Genomic DNA, 17,540 nt, shown 5'->3' with positions numbered 1-17,540 from the left:
GATTCCTCTGATTACATCAGAGGCTACCAAATCCACAAAGGAAGCGAGGAATGGTTTCTTGTTTTGTGTTTTAACACGTTTAAAGTCAAAATAAAGAAAAATATGAAACAAGCCCTGGCTGCTCTGGCTCAGTGGACTGAGCCTGCGAGCCAAGTGTCGCTGGTTCGATTCCCAGTCAGGGCACATGACTAGGTTGCATGTCAGGTCCCCAGTTGGGGGCGCATGAGAGGCAACCACACAGGGATGTTTCTCTCCCTCTCCTTCTCCTTTCCCCTCTCTCTAAAAATAAAATAAACAAATAATTATAAAGAAAAAGAAAAAAAGAAAAATATGAAAGAGATCATATTCCTAGGAACCCAAAAATACTATTAGACCCTTCACCGAAAAAGCTTCTGACCCCTGGACTAGGTCATAACCCCAAGGGTCTTTGTTTACTTTTAAGTAAAGAAAAACAGAAAACTTGGGGTGAGAATGGAAGAATTTAGGTAGGAGTAGTAAAACCTTAACAACCTCACCCCCAGTGGAGCACCGCACAGCCTACTTTCATTCTGCAGTAATGACTTTTTATTCACAACGGATGTCGCATGGCAACAGAAGACAGGGGAAGCGTTACAACTTACCATCCCTTATTGCTTTAGCGCTTTTCGGGAGTCGCTGCAATTACAAAGTGCACTCTGTACACCAAACCGGCAGGCTCTAAGTTTTACTGGGGACTAAAAATTGAGTCTGCTACTAGAGTTTTTCTGGAATACTTACTTTAAGATGGAAACAGGCTACAATAGGCAATTTCTTCATGGTGAGCTGTTTAGTGGACTCCTGGTAGCTATGACAACCACTGCATTTTATCTTAGCACTGCTTCCTAAGTGCTCTGGTCTGGTAAATCTACAAGGCATTAAAAAATATATTTTTAAGAAAAAATATGGAAGAGGTAAGAGGGAAAAGAATTACTTTATCACTTTCAGGGCATTAATTTCCCTACTAAACATACATACATAACATACAACCTTTACCTTCTCTCCTTATCACGTTAAAAAATACTTACAGCTGAATCGATAAGAAAACAAGACCCACATATATGCTGTCTACAAGAGACCCACCTCAGAACAAGAAAAGTAAAGGAATGGAATATGATATTTCATGCAAATAGAAATGGAAATAAAAAACTGGGATAGCAATACTTATATCAGACAAAATAGACTTTAAAACCAAGGTTATAGTGAGAGACAAAGAAGGACACTACGTGATGATAAAGGGATAAACTTTTATGCACCCAACATAGGAGCACCCAAATATATAAAGCAAACCTTTGTAGATTAAAAGAGAGAGAGAGACTGACAGTAATACAGCCACAGCAGGGGATTTTAACACTGCACTGACGTCAGTGGATAAATCTTCCAAACAGAAAATCTACGAGAAAACAGTGGCCTTTAATGACACACTAAATCAATGTATTTAATTAATATCTTCAGAGCATTCACCCCAAAGCAGCAGCATATACATTCTTTTCAAGTGCACGTGGAACGTTGTCTAGGACATGTCAGGACACAAAGCAAGTCTAAATGAATTTAAGAATGATACCGTATCAAGCATACTCTCTTGCTAAAATGATATGCAACAAGAAAAAAACTTAAAAAGGCAAAAATATGGAGACTAAATAACATGTTACTAAACAGTGAACGGGTTAATAATGAGATCAAGGAAGAAATCAAAAGACACCTTGAAACAAATGAAAATGAGATCACAGCCACCCACAATCTGGGACACAAGGAGAGCAGTCCTAAAAGGGAAGTTCACAACATTACAGGCCTACCTCAAGAAACAAGAAAAAGCTCAGATAAATAATCTTACCTAACAATAGGAAAATAAAATAAAATAAAGCCCAAAGTGAGCATAAGAAAGGAAATAATAAAGATCAGAGCAGGAATAAATAAACTAGTCTAAAAAAAAAATACAGAAGTTTAATGAAACCAAGAGCTATTTCATTTGAGAAGATAAACAAGACTGACAAACCTTCAATCAGATTCAACAAGAAGAAACGAGTAAGAAGAAGTAACAACGGACACCACAGAAATACAAAGGTTATAAGACAAATTAGGAACAACTATGCCAACCAATTGGACAGTCTGGACAAAATTCCTAAACACATACCATCTTCTCATGCTGAATTAGGAAGAATCAGAACTGAATAGGCTGATTACAATTAATGAAAACAAAAGCAGACATTTAAAAACTCCCAACAAACAACTTCCCAGGTAAAGTTTACCAAACATTCAAAAGAACTAACACGTCTCGTACTCACCTATTCCAAAACATATCAAGAGAAGGGAACACTTCCAAGCTCATTTTATAAGGCCAGCTTATCCTAATTCCAAAACCCGATAAAGACACTACACAAAGATAGAAAATTATAGACCAATATCCCTGATGAACATCAAGACTAACATCCTCCACAAAATAGAGCAAACCGATCCAGAAATACATTAAGAAGGTCACACACCATCATCAAATGCAATTTTTTCCCCAGATGCAAGGTTGGCACAATATCCACAAAGCAATAAACACAATACACCACATACGCAAAATGAAGGATAAAAACCATATGATCATATCAACAGAGGCAGAAAAAGCATTTGATTAAATACAGCATCCATTTATGATTAAAAATTCCAGCAAATGGGAGTAGAGGGAACATACCTCAATATAACAAAGGCCACATGTGACAAAGCCACAGGCAACACCATATTCAACAGACAAAAAATAAAAGTGTCTCTTAGGATCAGGAACAAGACACAGATGTCCGCTTTCACCAGTCTTATTCTATACAGTACTGGACGTCTTAATCACGGCAATGAAGCAAGAAGAAAGAACAGACAAACAAATTATAAAGAAAGAAGTAAAACTGTCATTATTTGCAGTCATATGTACTATATATAGAGAACCCTAAAGATTCCACAAAAAACTACTAGAACTGATAAACACCCAGAAATCAGTTGCATTTTTATATGCCAATAACGAACTATCAGAAAAATAAACTAAGAAAATGATCCCATTTATAACTGCAACCAAAAAAAAAAAATCCTGAGAAATAAATTTAACCAAGGATGTAAAAGATCTAAAGTCAGAAAAGTGTAAGGGCTCTGAAGAAACTGAAGAAGACAGAAGATGAAGCGTGTACTCTGTTCATGAATAAGAAGCATCAGCGTCACTAAAATGTCCATAGTAACCAAAGCCATCTATAGCTTCAACGCAATCCCTAACAAGATAGCAATGGCGCATTTCACAGATCTAAAACAAATATTCCAAAAACGTATATGGAAACACAAAAGACCCTGAAAAGCCTCAGCAGTTGAAAGAAAGAACAACAAAGCAGGAGGGACCGCAATACCCGACCTCACACTACACTGTGAGGCCACAGTGAACGAGACAGCCCGGCACTGGCACAAAGCCAGGAAAGAACAAACACTGGGCAGAAGAGTCTCTTTAGTAAGTGGTGTTGGGAAAACCGGACAGGGACATGCAAACAAACGAAACTAGATCAGCTTCTGACACCATACACAAGAATAAACGCAAAATGGATGAAAGACGTACACGTAAGACTCAAAACCATAGGTAGTAAAATATCAAACATTTCTCGTAGCAATATTTTTCTAATATATGTCCTCAGGCAAGAGAAACAAAAGAAAAACTAAACAAATGGACTCCAGCAAACTGAAGTTTTTGCAGAGCAAAGGAAACCATCAACAAAATGAAGAGAACCTACTGGACTTCCGGTGAAGATGGAAGTGTAAGAAGACACACTTCACCTCCTCACGCAACCACAGGAAAAGTCACAACTGTCTTCAAAACAAAATACACCCAGGACCACCAGAAAATCTAACTGTAAGGAAGTCCAACAACCAAGGATTTAAGGAAGCCACATTCATCCAGACGGGTAGGAGGTGCGGAGACAGGGAGTCAGGGCGGAGGGGATTTGGTGTGGCGGGGAGCAGCAGCGTCAGAACAGGCGGTCCCACATTCACGTGCGGTGGATAAAAATCGGGAGGGACACCTTGGGAGCAAGCGATCCCAGCCCCAGGCCACACTGCACAGCCCAGGGTTCCAGCACTCGGAAGATAAACCCCGTAACTCCCGGCTGTAAAAACCAGTGGGGATTGGGGCGGCAGAAGAAACTGCCTGTTTCTCAGGGAAGTCCATTTAAAGGGCCCACACAGCTTAGAACATAAGCAAACCCACCCACTCTGGGAACCACCACCACGGCAACAGCTAGAAGGGTGCCACTGGCGTATGGGAAGTGGGTGACGTGACTGGAAATGGGGCGAGTGCCAGGAAAACCTCTACAACCCCTACCCCCTCCACAGAGCCACAAAGTGCTGAAGTGAGCTGGCTGGCCCTGGCGAATACCTAAGGCTCTGCTCCATACAACTTAACAGGCGTGCTAAGACAGGGAGTCAAAGCAGCTCTAATGAACACACAGAAACAAACACAGGGAGGCTACCAAATGAGGAGGCAAAGAAACATGGACCAAATGAAAGAACAAAACAAAACCACAGAAAAAGAACTAAATAAAACGGAGACAGCCAACCTATCAGATACAGAGTCCAAAACACTGGTGATCAGGATGCTCAGAAAAACTCACTGAGTACGGCAAAATCATAAGGGAAGAAATGAAAGCTACACTAAGTGAAATAAAGACAAGCTCATAGGGAACCAACAGTGAAAGGAAGAAAGCCAGGGTTCAAATCAACAATTTGGAACATAAGGAAGAAATAAACATTCAACCACAATGGAATGAACAAACAAGAACTAAAAAAAAAAAAACAAGGACAGTAAAAGAAGACTCTGGGACACGCCAACATCCAAATCACAAGAAGAGGAAGAGCAAGAAACTGAAGTTATTTGAAAAAATAATTAAGAAAACTGCCCCAATTTGGTGAAGGAAATGGACATACAAGTCCAGGAAGCACAGAGAATCCCAAACAAGTTGGACTCAAAGAGGATCACACCAAGGCACATCATAAGTAAAATGCCAAAGGTGAAAGAAAAGAGAGAATCTTAAAAGTAGCAAGAGGAAAGCAGGGAGTTACCTACAAAGAAGTTCTTGTAAGACTATCAGCTGATTTCTCAAAAGAAACCCTGCAGGCAAGAAGGGACTGGCAAAGAGTATTCAATGTGATGAAAAGCAAGGGCCTACAACCATGATTACTCTATCCAGCAAAGCTATCATTCAGAATGGAAGGGCAGATAAAGTGCTTCCAAGACAAGGTAAAGCTAACAGTTCATCATCACCAAGCCATTATTATATGAAATGTCAAACGAACTTAATTAAGAAAAAGAAGATCAAAACTATGAACACTAAAATGACCACAAACTCACAACTATCAACAACTGAATCTAAAAAACAAAAACAGACTAAGCAAACAACTAGAACAGGAACAGAATCACAGATGTGGAGATCATTTGGAGGGTTTTCACCTGGGGGGCAGGGGGGATGGGGAAGAATGAGGCAAAATGTACAGAGATTAAGCAGCATAACTGGTAGGTACAAAATAGGGGGATGTTAAAACTTACATGCACGACCCATGGACATGAACTAAGGGGGGTGGGATTGCTGGAGGGAAGGGGGGTACTGGGCAGAGGGGAGCAAAGGGAAAAACGTGGGACAACTGTAATAACATAATCAATAAAATATACTTAAAAAAAAAAAAGACAACCCACTGAATTGGAGAACATATTCATAATGATACATCTGATAAGTGGTTAATGTCCAGTACTTATAAAGAACTTTTACAACTTAACATCAAAAACGAAACAAAACAAGAACAACAATCTAATTAAAAAATGGACAAAGCACCTGAATAGACACTTCTTCAAAGACAAGCACATGGCCAAAGACATATGAAAAAATGCTCAACGTCACTGATCATTTAAGAAACACAAATGAAAGCCGCAATGAGGTATTACCTCACACCTGTCAGAATCGCTACTCTCAACAAATCAACACACAACACGTGCTGGCGAGGATGTGGGAAAAGGGGAGCCCTCGTGCACTGCTGGTGGGAATGCAGACTGGTGCAGCCCCTGTGGAAAACAGTATGGAGTTTCCTCAAAAAATTAAAAATGGAACTGTCGTATGACCCAGCTCTACCACCTCTGGGAACGTATCCAAAGAAACCCAGAACAGTAATTCAAAAGAATATATGCACCTCTATCCTCACTGCAGCGTTAGCTCTAAGAGCCAAGACCTGAAAGCAGCCCACGTGCCCAGCAGCAGATGAGTGGATACTAACGCTCTGGTACCTTTACACAGCGGAGCACAAGTGGGGCATAACAGGAAGGAAATCTTACCTTTTGTGACAGCACAGATGGACCTAGAGGGCGTTGTGCTGAGTGAAATAAGCCACTCAGAGAAAGACAAGCACCCTATCATTTCACCCATATGCGGAATCTAATGAACAAAATAAACTAAGAAACAAACTAGAAACAGAAGCAGAGATACACAAAACGTACGGACACTATCAGAGGGGAGAGACGCTGGGGGGCTGGGGAAAAGGGGAAGGGATAAAGCAGAGAAGAAAAGCTCACAGACACAGACAGCAGGGTGGTGATGACCAGAGGGGGGCGGTGCGGGGTAGGGAGGAGACGGTGCAGGGGGGCAAACAGTGACGGAAGGGGCCTGGGCCTGGGGCGGCGAGCACACACCACAGTGCGCAGATGCTGTGCTGGCGAACTGTACACCTGAAGCCTATATAGTTTTATTTACCAAGGTGGCCCAAAAAATTCAATAAAAGAAAAGAAAAAGTAAAAAATACCTTTGAGTTTTTTTAAATGAAGCTTGGTGAAATAGCAATAACCTTATCACTACCCTAAGATGTAGCCCATCAAATCTGTCCCGGAAAAAATGAAAACTGTGTTCCCACAAAAACTGTTCAGAAAATAAATTTTAGAAAACAAAAACAAAAAACACCCAGAAAACAACTGGAAGCAAGGCAGATGTCCGCCAATGGGCGAACGTTAAACAAACTGAGGGACAGGACGCCTTGGAATACTACTCAGCAATGAAAAGAAACAAACTACCGGCACAGGCAACCTGAATGAACCACCAGCGAATCATGAGGAGGGAACGAGAGAACGCCCAAGGGTTACAGGTCGTGCGGCTCCGGTAACACGCCAGTCCTGAGACGTGGGCCCCGCCGGGAGCAGGGTCTGAGCAGGCCGCAGGGCTGGGAGGGCGGGGGGTGGCTGGGTGGGCCCTGGGGCGGCGGGGGTGCCCTGCTGTAATTCTGTGAGGCCTGGGGGCCTCGGGGCAGGACACAGGGGAAATCTAGGTAGTGTCTCTTACAACTGCAGTGGCAGCTACAATGACCTCAGAATAGTCTCATGAAGAATGAGGATGGTGCTTGTGAATGGTGAGCACAGACAGCAGACGGAGGACAGCACTGGGGGTGTGTGTGACAGCATCTGTGGCACGAGTGTCTGTGCAAGCTACTAAAGAATCCACGAAACAGGCATTTCAGTCTAGTTTATACCTAACTTTTAAAGTTTAAAGCTGAAAAACAAAAAATCGACCTTTTGACAACCAGGTCTGGAAGTCCTTGTTCTGCCTTTGGAAGTTGCGCCATGTCTGCCCGACAGGACAGTGCCCCGCACAACTGACCTGCCTGCACCATGGCGCCCAGGAGGTGGACGTGCAAGGAGGACAGCCAGATCTGGTGGCGCAGGAGCGTGGGGCACGACGCCCAAGCACACGTGCTATGACCTTCAGAGCCAGCCCACACCCCCCATCAGCAAGCCCCGGGTACGGCCAGGCCTGGAGACAAAGAACCTTGTCTCTTCAGCAAAGAGAAGACAAGGAAAAAAACAGGGGAGCTGAAGCCTGGATTTGAAAGTGCCTTACGAGACCAATAAACAAAACGTCAAGTGTGGACCTACTGTGAATCCTGATTTGAACATACTTTAAAACATAGTTAAAAAAAAAAAAAAAGGAGCGATCATTGAAGTTGAAACACTGACTGGATGGCCGATGGCAGGAGAGAACGTACCATGTTGGCTGTGAAGACGCTGGGTACACACCCGAGCTGCCACAACACTACCGCATCATCTGATTTTCCAACCAGAACACAGTTCCCCCCACCCCAATCCCAGTCGGGAAAGGCCCCTGCCATCTGAGCAAGCTCCCGCGGTCAGGGGCAGCAGCAGCCGGAGCGAGACCTCAGACGGCTCAGTGGCGGGCGAGAGGACTGTGCAAAGGAAAACACAAGTTCAGAAGTGGAAGCCCAATGCCAACCCGCAGCTACAATTGGGCAAAGGACTCTGCTGTCCCTGAAGCAGCTCTAAGTAGGTGACAGAAGGCAGAGAGCAACTATCTGAGGCAGCAAACCCCCAACCCTGCGCCTGGCTGCCAGGAACAGCTCCATCAAGGAGCCCCGAGGGCCGTCCTCCACACAGAATGGACGAAGCAGCCTGGAGACCTGCTTCAGGAACTCCTTCTAGAACAGTCCAAGCTTGCCAAGTCAGGGCAGGGGGGTGTAAATATCCTAATTAATCCTCTAACTTTGATTCACATACTTCATGCCAATTATATTTGCTTTGCACTAGTAAGCAGCCAGTCAATAAGCACATTCCCTCTTGTGACTATACATTTAAAAAAATTTACACCAACCCAGTGCAAAATGCTCAACAGTCAAAAGTCATCTTTTGATGCTTTCTAATTTTTTGTTCCTCTAGAAGTTCCTCATAATTTGTCATTTTTCTTTCCATGTACAGTGCCCCCAAATTCCTGTCATCTCAGCCAAACTACGCCGTCAAGCCACCAAGCCTGCTTCAGTACCAGTGTCAGAATGAAGAGAATCTGGCTGCAAAGTCAGAGTCAAAAATCAAGAAATCACGTAAGACACGCAGAGCCCGACTCACACACCTTCTTAAGCCTCTATCTGCGCCCCACCTGCCAGTGTGGGGAACGCCCAGACCCAGGTGGGGGCAGGACTGACCCAATGCCACCGAAGCTGGCCACACAAGGCAGTCTTTGCTTCTCCCACTCCCAGCAATGTGGGCACCACCTGCGTGTCCTTATGGGGACTTTGTACCTGGAACAATTATTCTAAAGAAGCAGACGTGGGAAGACATGTCTTTACAGGAGCAGTGCCCCAACGGAACCGGGACAGCCAGGCAGCAGTGGGCTACGTGTTTCTAGATGCTGGTCCCAAGCCTCCCATGGAGATGGCCTGCGTGCTGAGCCAGGTTCTCAGCCTTCCGGTGGATTCTGTGAATGACTCCATGTTCTTAACTGCTTACATTCACCGGTCATTGCCTGCCACCTGCACCCTGCAGAATTGTGACACGGTGAAGGCAGGCGAGCACGGCCTCACCACATCCACCAGACGCCCAGTAGCACTCTAGGGCTGTGGGGGACACCAACACAGTGTGAAGCAGGCTCCTCCCCCAGGGGCTGCATTTCACTCCCAGTGGAGAAAATACGGCACACTAAGCGCAAGAGTGGAAATAGGAGGAAGGCAACAGAGCGCAAAGGGGGCACCACAAGGCCCATGGAGACCCTAGAGGCCAGTGGCTCTGAGGGGTGCTGCCCTGCTCCTAGGAAAGCGCTCGTGCCCAGCTGAGCCCCGCCCCCCGCCCCACAGTGCTGAAGAAGCGCCCTGCGGCCATCCCTGCCTAGTGCCGCGGAGGGGCAGCCACTCAGCTACCTGCAGTTCTTGTGAAACACTTGAAAACCGAACAGTCTAGAACTAAAAACCGCACATACTTTATTTTTAAATCCTCACCTGAGGATATTTCAATGATCTGAGAGACAGACAAAGACAGAGAGGCATCAATGTGAGAGAGAAACATCGGTCGGTTGCCTCCCGTAAGTAACCCGCAACCTCTCGGCCTACAGGTGCTGCCCCAACAAAGGAGCCGCCCGCCCAGGGCACAGTCGCACGCAGCTCCACCAGCTCTGTGATCTGCTCTCAGCGTAACTTGGAAAGGGAAACCAGAGGCAGACAAACTACCTTTCCGCAGACACTTGGGCCCTAACACAGACAGCTTCCCATGGGTTTTAGTTTGATGAGTGTGCTTTCTCCCTCATTGCCTGCTTTGTAGGGCAAAGTTTCAATGTTATTGAAATTTACCATGAAATTTAATCTTGTTGTAAATACTGTCTTGAAAAATCAAGATTATTTATATGTTTGTTTTCCAAATTAAAAATGTGATGCCTCCCATATTGGGTTGGCCAAAAAGTTCATTTGGTTTTTCCTCTAAGATGGCTCTAGTAGTGCTCAGTTGTCTTCAACTTCATTCAAAACAGTTTTATTAGACTGTAATGTGACAGCTATTACATCAGTGTGCATTTGAAAAAGAACTTATCAAAACTGAATTTTTGGTGCAGTCATTTTAACGTTGAAGATGAAAGACAATATGCAACATTTTCAGCATATTATGCTTTATTGTTTCAAGAAAGGTAAAAACGCAACTGAAATGCAAGAAAAGATTTGTGCCGTGTATGGAGAAGGTGCCATGACTGACCCATGTGTCAGAAGTGGTTTGCGAAGTTTCATGCTGAGAGCGATCAAGTCAACACATTAACTAAGAACAAGCTAACATTATACCACGCGGGAGACAGCTGACATACTCAAAATTTCCAAATCTAAATAAAATTATTGGTGAAAATAAAAAATGTGTATTTCATTTTACAGAAGAAAACCATATGGACGTTTTGGCCAACCCAATATATCTGGATCTATCAGTGTAACAAAGTTATTTAATTTTAAAATTCTAATCATGCGCCTTTGGGTCTGCTGTCTTTGCAGCAAGGTAAAAGCCAAGCAGCTTGTCCCTCCTTCATAAGAAACACTTCCACCCAACAGGGACACATCTGCACTGTCCTTGAGTTAATGCCAGTAAAAGGAAATAAAGGCTGTAAAACACTAAATAAAGTTCAGGAACCATTTAAATGCGTTCCTATAGCCACCCTAAATCTGTGGCTTATCTGAACTGATGACACTGTCAACGGTCTGAGTGCAGACAGAGTGTCACAGGGGTGATTCTATCACCGGAAGAAACCACCACACGCTTGGCAGGAGGGGCCGTTCTTCAGTGCAGACCCTGGCACCGGTCACCCGCCACAGAAGAGGAGGCAGCTTTACCTGCGGCTCTGTGGCCTTTACTGCTGGTGGGTTGGGACAGTGGCTGTGACGGAGATATCCCACAATGCAAAGCTAGGTGGACAGCCAGTCACCTCGCAGAAATGGGACGAACTAGTACGAGTCACTGGGCACCAACTGTAGCTACTGCAGGCTGTCAGATCTCTTCTCATGCTCCACACTGGATGTGTCGGAGAAACAGTGCTGGGCCCTGGGTGGCCCTGAACTGATTAGGGCTTCAGTCTGACTGACTGCTGCTGAGAAGCCTCCAGACCAGGAGACACCTGCCTGCAGGAAGCGCTCTGTTTTCTGCCCGCGTGCTGGCGGACTCCTTACCTTCTCAAGCAGTCTGTCAGCGTCGTGGTTCCTGCCACGTGGCTGTCCCCGTTCACCACGCTGCCCTCACTCCCTGGGCTCAGGGGCCAGAATGGGGTGGAAGAGCCAGGCAGATCTAAACTGATGTCCCAGAAGGGGTCTATTGTGGTGGAAACCCCACTAGAAGCAAAAGGAGAGAGAGACATGCGTGAGAACCCGTATCCACCCCCAGCCTCAGAGGGACCACCTCTGGGGTGCATCTCAGCACTTGGCCACAGCTCTCCCCTTTCTCCAAATGACACCTCAGGCCAAAAACAGGTTTGCTCACACCCAGTGCACCCGGGGCCCCAGGCGTCAGGGAGGGACGCTGTGAAAGCCCGCAGGCCAAGGCTAATTCTGAAGCCGTGGTCTCTACACCTGCAAGATTGGCACAATCGTTTCAGGACATTTTCTGGACCCTGTGTCTGATGGTTCTGAATGAATGGCTCACGTCAGCAGCGTCCAAGCCCTGGGAACTGCTAAGCCCAGGCCACGGCTCAGACCTCCGAGCACATGTCACACAGAGCGGGCGCCACCACACTGCATCTCAAGCCGACCAGCAGCATTCACGGCTGTACCTAACGAAGCCAATTCCTCCTGGAGATTTATTTTAAAATATGCCCACAGGAATTCAGACTGGGAGATTTACTACAGAAATTAAACAGGATATAAATGTGACTCAATCTCCTGCTGGTGGACTTCATGCTCTAGGACCAAGGAGGCAGCTACTTAAAGCCGTGAGTGTGAAGTACATCGTGTGGTGGCCCATGAGGACAGACGCTGCTTAACAGAAAACTGCACCTGTAACACTTACTGGCAAAGCTGACCTCCAGTACCCGGCCTGTCCCATAAAACTGCAAGTGGTGATCCATTATAGGTTTTAAAGCTTCAGTGGATCGTGACCAGGATTTTTAAACAAGCTGAAGTGCAATACCAATGTGGGGATGCACTGGGTGAACGGAAGGGTTCTTCTAACCTGCCCACCAACGCGCTCACCTCCGGGAAGTGAAGGCTTTGCGCTCTAAGCACAAAACCGCAACCTGCGGAGAACTCAGGGACACTGCTTTAGAGAAGATGGAGGAGGAGACCATGAAACACTTGACACACTTTGGAGCCTTGGTCAAGTATCTGCCTTACGTGGCCCCGTCTTTGAAGGGGACTCTTTTTTGACTCCTGGTTTTGGGGTCCTGAAGGAAAGCAGAGATGAGGACAGTAACAGGTGGCCACAGCGAGGCCTTGCAGCCCCAGTGGGGACAGTCCTGACGACCTTCACACTCGGTGACCCGTCAACTGCTCGTGCCCTTTCTGTTGGGGCTATTTCACCCCAGCACGCATCCACGACTAGACACGTCCTGCGTCTCACCTGTCTGTGCAGCAGACGCTCCACTGCCAGCCCCACGTGACCAAGCAGGCACGACGGGGCAGCACTGACTATACGTGACACTCCAGGAGTCTAAAAACTTCAGAGTTTCTCAGAACACAACAGTCTGCAGACTGAAAAGGTACCACAAGGCCAATAGGCAGCACCCAATGAAGTCGGTTTCCCTGGAAGCACCTGGGCTGCCCTGCCCGATTATGGTCTAGGCAGCAGAGCCTGAAAGGCACTCAGCCTTCCAGGACACCCCGTGTCCCGCAGAGAGCCCCCACTTACTGGCAGACCTGGCAGGTGACGTCCGACTGCAGCCCCCCCGTGAAGATCTGGTCTATGATGCAGTTGCAGTGGTTGGGGTTGTTGGCCTTCTTCCCGTTATCGTCCCCTGGGGAAAGACCGCGCCTCTGTGGTTCCCGCCTGTGCCCCTCCCACCACCCCTCCCCCAGTCAGCCAGTTTCCAAGAGCCACAGACCCAAGAGACCAGGCCAGTCACACACAGAAGCATGATGTGGCCAGAGGTGCCGACGCTCTCAGGAGGGCACGTGACGATACTCCACATTCAAAAGACAGACTCAGTGGGGAATGTGAGGAACACCCAGCTAGTCTGTTTTATTTTCAATTTTCTTCGTCTCTCCCACTCCCTGGGAAGATATCCTGAGCTTCCTTCCTGGCGCCAAAATGTACCAACGCCAGCCCATCAGGGATGCAGAGTCACAGCTCAGGTACGGGCTGGCGAGGCCGACGGCCGTGGTGTTCTGCTCCCGGGAAGGTTAGAAGACAAAACCGAAAACTGCACCCTCCTCACGTAAAAGCAAACTATGAGGAACCTCCTCAGGGTAATCCCAGTTTTCCTTACTGGGGAAAAAATACACTGAGAACCCAAGTCAGAGGTTAACCTGACAGCCACGCCCCGGTCTGCGGGTGTGACCCCCACCCCACCATGGAGCGGGGCGCGGGCGCACCTTTGCAGTGCCGGTGCAGGACGTCCAGGGCCGCGATGAGGAACTCATGGGCATCCTGCTGCTCGTACCCTGCCAGGTGCCGGGCATGAGTCCATACCAGGTGCAGCAGCTTGTACGGGATGTGGGGGGACCGGTGCCCAGAGTAAAACTGCTCAGAGAGAACAGAAACAGAACCACTTGTCAGGAATAAATGCTATGCTCTGAACACAAAGCACATACTCACAAGTATCTGACAGCAGCCTAAAATGTGGACTCACGAGACTGAGTCTGCATATCGTTTTCTCCCTTCCCACCTGGTTTTCTAAGACAGGCCCAGGTGATGAATTATGATGTGTTTGTCAGAGAAACAGATTATACACAAAAAGGTGAATTCTGCAGTTTGTAAAATTCACCTCAATAAACCTGAGCCTATCTGAATCTGTCACCCAACAGCACCCAGTGGAAATGGCTGGAATCCATGAGTGGGAGTGACACACAGTTGCACCTGCCTTTCTCCCATCCGGACCCAATAATTTTTTTCAGTTTGCTCACTTCTGTGATCCCAGCAGCTACTGGCATGCCGTCAGGATGAAGGAACTGGGTCAGGCTAGACCAGAGCAGGGCAAACTTTTTCTGGGAAGGGCCAGACAGTGAACGACTCTGGCCTGCTGATCATCACCTTGTCCCCACCTCCACGGCAGCAGTGGCCGAGCAGGCACCGCTCCCGTGCTGGACTCTCAGCCTCCTGGGGAGCAGGCAGCAGCCGCGTTCTGCGCCTGGCGTGGCCGAGCCGCCTCGGCTGTGAGAGGCTTTTCTGCAGTCGCCAAGCAGAGCGCAGAGGGCCTGACTGGAGGCTGCCTGAGCTCTGTCACGCTGTCAGTGTTGCTTAGGGACAGAACTGGAACGACCGATGCAAGTGTGGCCTACAATCTGACCAGGGGAGCAGACCCCGATGCTCAGGGCAGAGGGCCGCCCAGACAGGCCTGGGGAAGCCCAGCCCCGAGGTCCAGTGCTAGAGGAGCCCACGCTCCCAGGGACAGAATGGGCGGCGGGCACACACGGGAAGCCAAGGCGGACGGCAGAGCAGAGGCTGCTCTCACAGCACCACGGACGGACATTGCCCACAGGCTCCGAGGCCCCTCCCCGTCCCCTCAGTCCCGCTCTGGGCCTTGGACTACGCTGCCACTAGTCCCCACACAATGACTCCTTCTGGGAAACGTGCGTCTCCCAAATCAGCGCACACGGCAAAGCCTTCCTCTCTGTGAAGGTTTTAGAAACGGCCTTCCTTAACTTACTGCAGTCAGCCTTGCTTCCTTTTTTACGAAGGGAAAGAGAAAACAGCGCAGTGGCCGAGACGAGGCGCGGCCCGCCACCGGGCTCACCTCCTGGAACAGGGACGACATCTCGCAGACCAGGCAGGAGCTGGGGCTCTGCATCTCGCAGCGGTGCCGGTCGGACAGGAAGAAGTCACGCAGCAGCGGCGTGTGCGTGAGCGCCTGCACGATGCAGTTCATGAAGCACGTGTTCCCGAGGTTGATGAGCCCCCGCAGGCCTGGGGGCGGGCGGCAGAGTGGTGACTGGGGCCCCCACAGGCGCCGCTGGGCCCTGACCTGCCCCTTTTCTTTTACTCATTCATCCAAGAGAAGAGCGAAGGCGAGGTTGGTGTCTGTCTAACTGCGAGGCCGCATTTCATCGAACCACACCGAGGGCAGTCCAACCCCCCCGCCCCTCGCCTCCATTCAGCCGCTACACGACGTCTGGGGAAACTACCCAAAGGCGTTCGTTCTGTAACAGCGAACAGGACGGGTCAGAACGAGCCTCTCTAATGACGAAACTAGCTTTTAAAATCAAGTCTAGAACGTACCTCTTCCAGTGTCAGGACACGCAGAGGGCACACTCGCACACACATTCTGCGCCCTGAAGACGCTGCTCGCAGCCCCCACCTAGTGAGGAGGACCTGGAGTCTCTTCCATGAGTGGACTTGGAGGGGAAGGACCCTCTGCACCTGGCGCTGCACCCCAAGCCCGCCGCAGGCGCCCCCAGAGGACCAGTGCCCGAGACGCGGCTGGTGGGCGTGCAGAGGGAGTGACTCCGGGGCTTGAGCACTGTGCTACAAACCCACGCTTGCACACCTACCCACCTGACAGCCCGAGGGGGAGCGGACACAGCCCCGCCCGCGAGCTCCAGCACCCACCTACCTATGGTGCAGTTAGAAGTGATCTTTCGCCTTTTCGGGTTGTGTTTCAGCAGTTCGAGCTCCCGTTTGCTTGGCTCCCACGTTGAAAACTTCTCTCCAACACCTAACAGATGAGAACCCGCCCCAGGAGCTGTCAGCTGCACCTGTATCCGGCATGTCAGCGACACAGGCAGGGGGATCGGCCATCCCTCAGGCTGAATTTCAGAGGCACACCCACAACCTAAGAAATTTCTAACGCCCCGTCCACTGCAGAAGGCTGAGCAGAGACTGCACGCTGCAGGCCACGCCTCCGGTCACGCTGCCCTAGCCCTGAGGCCACGGCGGCTGCTTCCAAAGCCTTAGGCCTTGAAGGGAAAGAGACGGCAGCCCTGGCGCCCCATAAAGGATCTCTGCTGAGTGAGTAAAACTGACAGAGTAAATTGTTTTCTTCAATACATTTTGAAAAATACATCTGGTTGAACAGGCGCCCCATAAAAGAATGCAACAGAACACTGTAATGCTATAAATGCTGCTAAGTGCTGCATTTCACCTGCCTAACACCCTGTTCACTGAGGCACTTGTTCCACGCTACCTAAAATTTCTGTACAATTCAACAAGCTTTACCAGAGTAGCATCTGCTGACAAATGGAACTGCAGAAAGATTTTAGAAGAATAATGCTTTACTTGAGCACCTGCCTCTCTCAGCCCTGTGCTTTAGGTGCTCTGTACAAAGAAAGAGGATACTTGGACTCAGTGGCAATGTTATTACATTAAAAAGAATTCCTCACCCAAGGACATGCTTATCGATTTTAGAGAGAGGAAAAGGGAAGGGAGAGAGAGAAACATGAATCAGTTGCCTCCTGTACACACTCCATAAACTAGACATGTGCCCTGACTGGGGATTGAACCGTCAACGTTTCAGTTGACAGGACAATCCTACAACTAACAGGCCAATATTACTGAATTTTTGAGGGGGGAAAAGAATAGAAAGTTAAACTTGTCGTTCCCCAGAAAAGATCTGCTAAACAAAAGTAATTCTGATCACAACTGTTTCTATTCCTTTCTATGAAAAAGGTGGGGGGGGGGCTGCTGTTTCTAAAGTAGAAGCAGCTCCTGGGTTGCATGTTCGCTTTATAACCACTGACAGCCCTGCTGGTTGGGAGGTGCCCCCATTCAAGTGGAGGGAGCTACACCTACCCCTGTCCTAAAAGCGTGGGCACATCTTAGAGGTGAAAGCCGAAGCAGGATGGCCAAGAAGAAATGAATGACAATAGAGAATGGGTGCAGTACGCTGTGTGTCCCTGACTATGTCCCATGAGGACCACACGGGCAGCGTCCAGGAGAGCCGAGCCCCACACGGGGCTGGGTATGTGCAAGGTCATTACACTCTCCATGTGGCAATGTTAAGTTTCTGTTAACACAGATTAAACACAACCCAAGCAGCTAAGAGCTTTCAAAGAGTTCCTATAATAATTGAATCAGGAAACAGTCTGCCCTCTTGGAAAGAACCAGGTACCACATTTTTCATACTGCGGAGGAGACAGTGCTTTCTGGAGCTCAG

General features: G+C 48.1%; 1 protein-coding gene across 1 annotated transcript in view; it reads right to left on the bottom strand.

The window, feature by feature from the left end:
* The window catches only part of USP22 (ubiquitin specific peptidase 22), a 43,634-nt gene that overhangs the window by 5,170 nt on the left and 20,924 nt on the right, over window positions 1–17,540 (bottom strand). The window contains exons 4-9 of the mRNA XM_090291025.1: window positions 16,002–16,103; window positions 15,186–15,355; window positions 13,825–13,972; window positions 13,142–13,247; window positions 11,473–11,631; window positions 757–883 (exon numbers count right to left, since the gene is read on the bottom strand). Of these exons, the coding sequence (XP_090147151.1) occupies window positions 757–883; window positions 11,473–11,631; window positions 13,142–13,247; window positions 13,825–13,972; window positions 15,186–15,355; window positions 16,002–16,103 (812 nt within the window). The remainder of the gene's footprint in view (window positions 1–756; window positions 884–11,472; window positions 11,632–13,141; window positions 13,248–13,824; window positions 13,973–15,185; window positions 15,356–16,001; window positions 16,104–17,540) is intronic.

Source organism: Furipterus horrens, unplaced genomic scaffold (genome assembly GCF_987537825.1).
Source record: "Furipterus horrens unplaced genomic scaffold, mFurHor1.1.pri manual_scaffold_11, whole genome shotgun sequence".
Taxonomy (NCBI): Eukaryota; Metazoa; Chordata; class Mammalia; order Chiroptera; family Furipteridae; genus Furipterus; species Furipterus horrens.
The sequence above is the reverse complement of the archived record's forward strand: the minus strand, read 5'-3'. Positions and strand labels throughout refer to the sequence as shown.